Genomic DNA, 10,522 nt, shown 5'->3' with positions numbered 1-10,522 from the left:
TTCTGGTTGAAATGACCATCTACCATATTTTGACAACTAGGATGCCATGTGATTTCACATAATTGTTCCACAATCAATTGACCAAGCATATAGAGGTTTATATGCACTACATCTAAGAGTGTAAAAATGAATAGGTCATTGATCTTTAATACTACATAACTTTTGAGTAGATTGCCAAGAACTTCACTAAACCCTTTAAAGAAAGAAAGCTTCTTAATTTAGTGGCTTTATTGGGGTGCACGAGGCTATTGGGTATTATGTATATTTGTAAACATTTAATTTAGCTTTCTTAGTTGTAGTGAATGGGTCATAACAAGAGTATATGATACCTTCCATGAGTGTAACTTCTACTTATTTTTTGTAGTTGGAGTTACTTTTTCTCATTGGTCAATTTTGCCTCCTTTCTTTCCTATATATGCATCCACTCTTCTATCTTGTTATTCTTTCATGCTATTGTGAGCTCTTGTAATGTTGTTTTGCTTCTTGCATATTTGCATCTCTTGATGGAAACTGCCTTTATTTTACTATTCTAATTCTAGTATCATTTGCTAGAATAGTTTCATTGTTTCTATTTCTTGCGCTAGGTTTTGGGTAGCTTCAATTTATTTTTGAATCTAATAATCACTTTCCAAAAGAGGGAACTTCACAAGTACCTGTTGATTTGTAAACTTGTATAATCACACCACACCAACTTCATCAATATATGGATTTCATATTAGTTAATGGAGGCCTCAAGACTGATATCATTTAGAATAAATAAGAAAGGAAATATAACAAGTGAGAAAACATCACAAAATAAGAGATAAATATACCTTAGGGAAACTCTTTTAGACTATCTACCTTGCCTCTATTGGTTATATTGGAGTTGAGAAAAAATCAACTCTACAACTCCCAAAGATCACCTGCATGCAAACCTGTCACAAAAAGAGAGAAGCAAAAAAGCTATGGAGGCCAAAATTCAAAGATCCAGAAAAAAGGAGTCATATTGATTGTGCAACAATAATGCAATTCAATAATTACAATTGTTATGAAAATACAAAGAGATAATCCTAATAAAACGATACTCGAAACCCTAAAGGAGAAAACCCTAAAGAATTATAAGATTCCTAAGTTTAGCTTAAGCATTGAGTATAATAGACTAATAAATAATTAAATAAATAATTATTAGCTAATAAAATATTACTCTAACACCCCCCTTAAGATGAGCTTAGGGAGTAGCTAAAAAACAACTAAGGACTAAAAAAACATGTAAAAAATGCATGAAAGCAACAATGGGTCCCGACAACTAACCTTGATGCTGTACCCAAGTACAATAAAAATCTCTGTAAAATGGAGAAAAAAGAGAAAACCTCGTGGGAACAAAAATCCTCTCCAAGAAGAGATGAAAGCTCAAGTGAAAGACTAAGAAACCTCCAAACAAGAGTGTTTTAGAAGATAGGAACAAAAAGAAGAGAATGAAGAACACCACTGAAACATGAAAAAACTGCAAACACTGTCGAAGAGTAACTACTGATCTGAAGAACCTCCACTGAAATAAAATATGACCAGGTAGAGAAGACTGTAATCTACACGAGTGCCCTCAAATGACACTACTTGAATAAGATGACAAACAAAAGCAAACAACTAAACTCGAAGATACAAATGGCATGAAACACTAAAGCCTGAAGAGTTGATCAATCGAACCAAGGAAACATTAGAACAACAGGACAAATCTCCCCATAATGTTGAAAATGGAGTGATAGGTACACTGAAAAGAACGACCAACAAGAACTGCATGAAGAAGAACCAAAAACATCGAAGGTGCAGAAAAAGTACATAATGTCGTGGAAGAAACACCCACTTGACACACATCATGAGGTTAATGTCGCGGAAGGAACACTCACTTGACAAAGACAAATAGCAAACAAAAAACAAACATCAACCCCCCCATGACACTTTATAAGTAGTGCATGTACAATAAGACACAAAATGTGCAAGATCCCAAGTATACAATGCATGGTGGCACTTTATCTCAGTGCGTTTGCATAAATAAAATGCTACAATGATAAGAAGAGACAAAAGACTGAAAACAGAAGGCCAAAGACGAGACATCCTACTCAAAGAAAGAGATCTCAGGACTTGAAACATCCAAGATGTTCACCAGAGTTTTGAAAAACAAAAAATTGAATAAAATATACCTGGAGCAGAATCTGGAAAAAACACTCATACGACTGGAAAGTACACAGAACAAGCTTTCCAACTGGAAAGTACACAGAACAAGCTTTCCAACAATATAAAGTTTTCGAAAAACGGAGTTCGGATGCTCAAGTGATGTCTCCTAGAGTGCAAAAAAGAACTCTTGGCTTTGAAACAAAAAACGCCATCAAAAAAGAAAAATCAAAAGTTCAAACCTCCCGATCTGGATAGAGCTCAGAAATAGCTTTTCGATGATATAAGGTTTGTCGAAAAATGCCTCCATATGACCAAGTTATGACCAAAAGAAAGAAAAAAAACCCTTTTTTAGGGCATAAAGAGGGTAAGAAAAAAAATAAAAATAAAAAATGACGCATTTGCAAGTACAACCATATAAATTTTTTGTGCCTCGAAAAATGTGTCAATAAAAATTCATGCCCCAAATGCCCATGTCAACGAAAATAGGCAAATTATATATCAAAATTCATGGAATCAACCTTTTGAATCCAACTATAAGGTCTTTTTGGCACCAAAATGTACCGAAAAAATCATCTGCCCCCAAAAATGAAAAAAAAATAACTTGACAAACCCCCGAATACACAGTTCTGAAGAACAAGACCCAAAATCTCTCATGAAGAGAACATGGGCATGCAAATCTAGAGCTTTGATACCGTATTGGAGTTGAGGAAAAATCAACTCTACAACTCCCAAAGATCACCTGCATGCAAACCTGTCACAGAAATAGAGTAGCAAAAAAACTATAGAGGCCAGAATTGAGAGATCAAGAAAAGAGGAGTCATATTGATTGTGCAACAAGAATGCAATTCAATAATTACAGTTGTTATGAAAATACAAAGAGAGAATCCTTATAAAAGGATACTCGAAACCCTAAATGAGAAAACCCTAAAGAATTATAAAAATCCCTAAGTTTAGCTTAAGCATAAAGTATAATAGACTAATAAAATCTAACAGGTTGCAATAGCCATACAACTCAAAGAAATACATGATGAAATATCTTAAGATAGATTACAAGACCCAAATGGCTATAATAGCCTTCCCTTGCATCTAAAAGTTGAAAATATTGTACAACCACCTCAAAAGAGGAGAAAACTAAGAACAAGATCACAAAAAAATTGTGATGAATTCATCACTTTGTATAGATAGGAAATTTCATTCTCACCCAAGCAATTTTGAAAATGCTATGATGATTTTGTTTCTACTACCTATTGCAAGTGGCAATTTCACTATAATGAGCAAAAAGCTTAGTTTCTAATCTCTTTCCTACAAAAACATAAATTGTGATGTCCCATACCATTTGATGAATTTTCCACATTCATAAAATTGTCCTATTTTCCAAAACATACCAAGTGCAAATCAAGCATTTGATGAATCATATAATAGTACTTGCTTATATAATCCTTGTTTAGATCCATGCCCTAATCAAAGCTCCATATCATAAATATCATTTAAACATGTAATTAGGACACATGATTACACCCCTTATATGCACATACAACTCCAAAAACGATTCCTATTTACAACAATAACCTCTCTGTGAACTTGGAACCATTTTTACCATTATAGCAAGCAATACACAAAAACAACTTTTCAAACAAAAATTCTTGTATAGTTCATAAAATATATAATATACTATCACAAATGCATTGTACAAAATAACTGATAAACAATTTATGATACAATTTTACAAATATAAATTGTAGAGATATAATATTTTACACTTTTTTAATAATACAAAAAATATACAAGAAACATCACGAAACCTTTTGTCACAATTGAGGACACAAAAGGCCATTTCAATTGTGAAAGATAAAACCTCTCTAATAATTAGAATCACCCGTCACCTTTTGTTTGTCACTTTGAAAGTATTGATAAAAAACACATTAACGTAAAGGCAAAGCATGTGGTGTTAGAGCTCCAAGCTCTTTGTTTTCACTCTGCAAAACAAACCATATATGAATTTTTCATTGAGAATCAACTGAAAAGGGTATGTAATATAAAAACTAATATATTATCTAGAACATGATTAGACACAATAGACTGTATTTATGAAAAAATATTTGTAACCTCTAACTTCAAACCTACTACTAGAAATACCTTAAGATGTCCTCTTTTGGATATAAATCACTCTTAATATATTTTTTAGATGAAAAAATTGATTTTTTTTCATGAAACACTAGCCATGATGGTGGATGGTTTAAATATTGTCATGGATAACAATTTCTTAAAGACCAAACACATGATGATTATGAGTACAATAGTTCACCGAGAAATATGAGGTTATCACAATTAATTCTTAAATTAGGGTAATACCTACATGGACTTGCCTAAGCAAGAAAATATTTTAGTGTACTCAAACTAGCAAATCATAGGAGGAACAACATGGGTCAACTCTTTGGGACAAGAGCACATGCCATTCCTATGAATTATGTATGGAAGTTAATGCTCATTACCAATACTTTTTATAGGGGAAGAGAAAATAACTTAGTTAGGATAAGTGGGTTGCATTTTACGAACATCTCATTTAGCTTCATAGAAAGTAACATAGACTAGACAGGCCCCAAGACAGGCCCCCCCTTTCTTTCCCTTGTTTTTTGTCTTGTTGTCTTCAGTCCTTTCACCCGGTTTTTTAAGAGAGTTTTGCCTTTAGGTCCTGCTAGCCTAAAGGTTGGTTAAGTCTTTGCCAATGTTTGAAGAGTAAAGTCATTGAAAATCCAATTGGAAAGGCTAGGAGTTGAGAAATGTTGTTTAAATTTGGGAAAATTTGATTCTCGGGAAACCTACATCTTTGTGGAACTCTGAAAATTCCTTCAAATTGCAAAAAACCTAACCTGATGCTAATCCGAAGTTTGCCCAAAGTTCCAGTATGGGCAAAAATTCCACACGTAGCTCGAAAGTTTGAAATCTGAGAATGAGTTGAAATCTTGGAAAATGTCAAAATGCTATTTTCTGAAGTGCTTGCCAAGTTGTCGTGTCAATACATTAATGAAGGCTCTTTAAAAAAAAATAAAAGTGAGTTTTGTCATGTCATTTTCACCACTCTACATTTAAATCTAAAACTCGATTGGATTGTGGTCTCTCATTGAATCGGTGGCGGCAAAGATCTTTGCTTTCCAAACGATTATAGATAGTCTAATCATCATCTGTGCTTGCACTTAAAATCCCTAAACGATAGGTAACTCAATTATTGACCTGTTTGCTGTCAAATTCTACCAATTTTCAGTTGAAATTATTAATCACATGAAATGCTTATGGTACTAGACGAAATCTTAGTGAAATTTCATGTCTAGGTTATGATTGTTATGCATTTGATAACCCTTGGTATTGTGTGTATGTGATGTTCAATTATTGGGCTTTAGGAAACTCCAACACAATTCAAATTTTTAGCTAGACATTAGGGTTTGAGAATAAGTGATTTGCTTACCATGCAAGATCCTAGTTGTTAAAATTGTGATATGAAGCAATGAGAGTCCATTTTGAATTGGCCCAAAATTTGTTCAAACCTTCAAAATGATAAGGTCATTTTTTTAAAAAATCTTTAGATATATCAAGTGCAAAAAGTCTGAATTTTGCATTTATGAAAAAGACTATATCAAAATCGACAAAATTTATGAAGGGTTTTGTGGAGAAATTCACAAGTGTCTCAAACCCCTTACAATCCTTTGTTCTCGAAGTTTCCTTTAACAAAATCAAAACAAACCTTAAAACTTTGGAAAATGCTTACATACCAAGAACGTTGAGAAATCCACAACCTTGTGGAATGCCCAACCAAGTTAAAGTGCCAACGATTTATCCATAAGGATAAAGACATTCAAAAGATTGAAAAGTGCTTGATTCCATGGAATGTTTGATTTAACGATTCAAAGCACTTGGATTAAGATCAAAGTTCAAAAAATGTAAAACGTTGGAGATTTACTATCTGCTTGTAAAACCCGATAAGTCACTTAAAGAGCAAAATAAGGAAGAGATGATTTTTTTTTTAAATGATGGCAATATCCAAGACAACGTCCAATCATTGACGAAATTAAAAACTTGACAAAATAGTTAAAAGGCCAAAACAATGAAGAAATTGAGGAAACGATGGCTATAAGAAAAATTTCCTAGTAGACCCCAATCCCCAAACTAGCCAAAAACTTGAAATCCATGAGAAGACCCAAACTCAGACAATGCATAAAATGCTCCAAACTTGATCGATTTGAGTTAGATTTTCACATATTGATGATTCTATTTTATGATGTGGACATGAGATTATGTGAACTCTTTCAAAATTTTGGGATTCATTGATAATGATTTAGTTCTGAAAGATTTGTTTATTTCTAACCCATTTTGGACTAATTTAAGTTAAACCCCTTTTTCAAAGTAGACGCCTCCTAAAGTTGAAAGATCATCAAAGGCAAGGAAGATGAAGTATGACTACAAAGGAATCATTCCAAAGACCAAGATTCTCTCATTTTCGCACGAAGTTGGGGACACCAACTTGGGACACACTGACATAGCGAATTTCAAGGAGAGAATGTATGGGTCAAAGCACTCTAACATGGCTAAGAAGATGGTGAGAAATGGGATAGCTCATGCAGTCGACTTCCTCCCTCTATTGAAAATCATGAATTAATAGTTGAATGTGCAAAACACTACCTACATGCATAGAGAAGAATAGTGACAAATGAAGGAAGAATACTTGCCAACCTTACTAAGGAGGGGATTGCAGAAGCATTTGAAATACCAATTCATCCCGCAATGATTTATGGCTCTAAAGGAATCTTCCCATCTTTGAAGATTGGATGTTTTAGTACATCGAGGAGGTTGCTATAGGAAAAAAAATGATTGATTGGGCACAAATAATAAGTGATAATTTACATGATCAACTAAAGAATTTGGAGAAAATACTATGACCTCTTATGTGGTGTACATGTTGGCAAGAAGCTTTAGATACAGAGGACAAACTTGTCTTGGGAGGTGTTGTGACCTTTTTCACACATCACTCCATTAAAGATGGGGACCCTCTCCTTCCCTGCTTTCTAGGGTTTTTGTTAGTGCCCCGTGGCCTTCCACTTCAGTTATGCTCAGTTCTGTCAAGTTTTGAATGGTTTGAGTCCTAAGGATTGGAAGTCAATTTTTGCAAGCCAAGTGATAGCAGGGTCCAGACACCGTCAAAGTGCCTAGAAAGGCCAAAGGACAAAGAACACAATTGATTTGAATGAATTTGCACAACTTTCTATTTTTATAAAGTTTGCTTTTTTGCTTTTTCCTATTTTTTAGGAAGTTTCATTTTTGTCATTTTTAGCCCGATCCCCAGTATGGCTATTTTTAGAAAGTTTTCCCTATATTTTAGGGATGTCTGATTTTTGCTTTTTCGAAGTGGGGACCTAGGGTTTGCACTGGTACCATCGACCTGCATCGATCATGATCAAAGATTCCAAGTTTTGACCCAAAAAGCTAAGTTCCTACATTTTAGGGGTCATGACACTTCAGACGCTTTACCTGAGTTTGGATTTCAAATATCATTCTAATCTGGCGAAAATTGGTGAAAATATCAAATTTTGAAGTTCTTCATGTTTTTTCTCTCTGACTGGCTAATCAATGTGTGATGGTGAATGTTATGACATGAAGTTCAAAAAGTCCGCCCTAAGGATAGATCAAAAAATCTGCCCATGATGAAGAAGGTGCTTAAGTCTCTCAAAGTCTGCCTTGATATGTGGTGCCTGAGATGGGAAAAGTTCGTCCTCTTAACATCATGGCCAGCTCAAACTCTACCCAAGCAAGGCCATGAAATCCAAAACTCCGCCCCCCTTGGTGCCTAGGAAGAGATAAGTCCGCCCAAGAAGAAGGCAAGGTCATGAACTTCAAAAAGTCCGCCCACGATGAAGTCTCTCCAAAGTCCGCCCTCCAAGCAAAGTAAATGGTGTTATGTTCTCCAAAGTCCGCCTTGGAACATGAGCCAAAACTCCGCCCTATTCTTGGTTGCATTGGAACATGTATGAAAAAGTTCGCCCATGATGGAAACTCTCAATAGTCCGCCTTCAATATGCACAAGTCTCTCAAAGTTCGCCATGAGGGAGAGATAAAAAGTCCACCCAAGGTGATGGAGAGGGAGTCCAAAGAAGTCTACCTTCCTAACATCATGGCCAACTCAAACTCTGCCCAAGGGGAAGGTGCACAAGACTCCAAAACTTCGCCTCATGGAGAAGGCTATGAACTCCAAAACTCTGCCCTCCTTGGTGCCTAGGAAACCAAAAGTCCGCCTAAGGTAAGGTATGGGAAGTCTGCCCTAAGGTCGGAAACAAGTGAAAAAGGCAAGGTAAAATCCACCGTGGTCATGAAGAGAGTGAAGTCCGTCTTCCTACTTGGAGATAAGACAAGCAAAATCCAACAAAGTCTGCCCTATGAAAGAGTTTTGAAGTGCACAAAGTCCGCCCTGAAGTTGAAGGTGTTTGGAAGAGAGAAAAGTCCGCCCTCCTAAGAGCATAACCAACCTAAAGTCCGCCTTGCAATAAAGGTTAAAGTTTTACAAGTCTCTCCAAAGTCTGCCCTAGGTGGAAAACACATGAGATGTACACATGAAGTAAAGTTTGCTTTAAAGGTTCCTAAGTGTGATAAACTCTGCCAAAAGTGATTAATGATAAGATCAAACTCAACAAAGTCCGCCTTGATGAAGGTCAACTAAGTTTGAAAATTGGAATATTCCGAATGATGTCAGCATGATCTTGGAGAATTCGAACTGAGTTTTGAAAATATAAAGTTTCTTAGAGGGATGAATTTTGGAGATTGAGTTGGTTTTGGAAATGGAATTCGAAAAAGAAAGTTGCATTCAAAGGAATTCAAGCTCAAGGATGATGACTATGCAACTTGAAGCTGAATTAGAAACTTCCTTCATAAACGTTTAAGACTGAAATCAAAATAGAAACAAATTTTAGAGAGGATCTGCGTGTTTCTAATTATGAAATTCAACTTCAATACAAATAAGACATTCTTTCCTTCATTATTTTTCACAAGAGTTCGAACTTTCAAGTGTTGAGAACAAAGTTAAGAGACATTCTTGCAGGTTGAAGGATATTCAAAGGATATTTCTGCAGATTGAACATATTTTTGGAGAAGTTAAGAGACATGAAGTATCATTTTCAACCTTATTCTCCCGCAACATACACAGATTTTAGAGATAAACCAACTGTTAGGAGGTAGATCTATCGAAGTTTTTGAGTTTTTGAAAGTTCCTTCTATCTTCTTGTCTTTTTCTTCTCATTCCACCGAAGGTGAAGTTGGTTTTGAAGGCAGATTTATTGAATTTTCTGAGTTCTTTGTTGGCAGATTCTAAAGGTTTTATCCAAATTTTCAATAAGAAAGATCATGCTAATTTGACTATTCCTTTCTTCTTTCTTATTTTCTGCCTATCCAAGCAAGGTTGAATGAGGTCTTCCAAGTTATAATATGAGTTCAAGTTTAAAACCAGAATTTGATATTCTCTAGGTTTTCACATATTCTTCAGAATGCTCAGAATACCTACATGTGAAAATTTCATTTTAATGACTAAGTGTCGAGAGCAAAGTGAAAATGCCAACCACTTAGCCACCAAACTCACAAATTACTCTTAAAAGTACAAATTTTAACTTAAGTTGGTTTGATTATTTTGCAGATCTCGCAGCCAGGATGAAGTTTTTGGTGGACAAGGATTCCCCTCTGGAATCCAAGATGGGGTCAAAGTGGAAGCTGGTCGGAGACACTAACCTGGGGCATATCAACTTGAGGGAGTTCAAGAAGCGAATTATGGCCTTGACAACTTGATGCATACTGCAACTGCTAGAAAGATGATGAGAAATGGAATTGTACAGGCTGCTGGTTTCCTTCCAGCAATGCAGTGTGTTGAGTTAGTAGTGGAATGCTCTAAACACTATAATTCTATAAGCCGAGAGATCATAGCACCTGACGGGAGAGTCTTGGTGAATGTCAGCGATGTTTTTATTAGGGAAGCTTTCCGCATCCCTGAATATCATAACCCTGTTTACATGACCAAGGAAGAAGCAACACAACTATACCAAGATAACATTGAAGAATATGAGGCCAACATCAACCATCAATGGTTGGAAAAACTGAGGAAAGGTATTTCCAAGTTACCTAAAGATCTTATAAGAGCATATTTCAAGGAAGATATTAGAGATTTGATAGTTCTGCTAAACAGGGTCATGGGTAGTCCACAAGGCACACCATTTGAGCCTTGGATGTACTACTTCATCAATGAAATAAACACCGGAGTGAAGATGATTGATTGGGCAAAAATTATAAGTGATAATCTTGATGCCCAACTGAAGGATTTAGAGAAAAACATGACATTCTATAT

At 35.4% G+C, this 10,522-nt stretch overlaps 1 protein-coding gene across 4 annotated transcripts in view; it reads right to left on the bottom strand.

Annotated features, from left to right (window-relative positions):
* Positions 1-3,836: 3,836 nt before the first annotated feature.
* LOC131059722 (uncharacterized) overlaps positions 3,837-10,522 on the bottom strand; it is a 201,285-nt gene continuing 194,599 nt past the window's right edge. For all 4 annotated transcript variants that reach the window (XM_057992747.2, XM_057992745.2, XM_057992746.2 and 1 more), the window contains one exon: positions 3,837-4,127. In XM_057992747.2, coding sequence (XP_057848730.2) covers positions 4,074-4,127 — 54 coding nt within the window. In that variant the 3' untranslated portion in view covers positions 3,837-4,073. The remainder of the gene's footprint in view (positions 4,128-10,522) is intronic.

The sequence above is a fragment of the Cryptomeria japonica genome, chromosome 3, assembly GCF_030272615.1.
Source record: "Cryptomeria japonica chromosome 3, Sugi_1.0, whole genome shotgun sequence".
Taxonomy (NCBI): Eukaryota; Viridiplantae; Streptophyta; class Pinopsida; order Cupressales; family Cupressaceae; genus Cryptomeria; species Cryptomeria japonica.
This window is presented reverse-complemented; position numbering and strand designations above follow the sequence as displayed.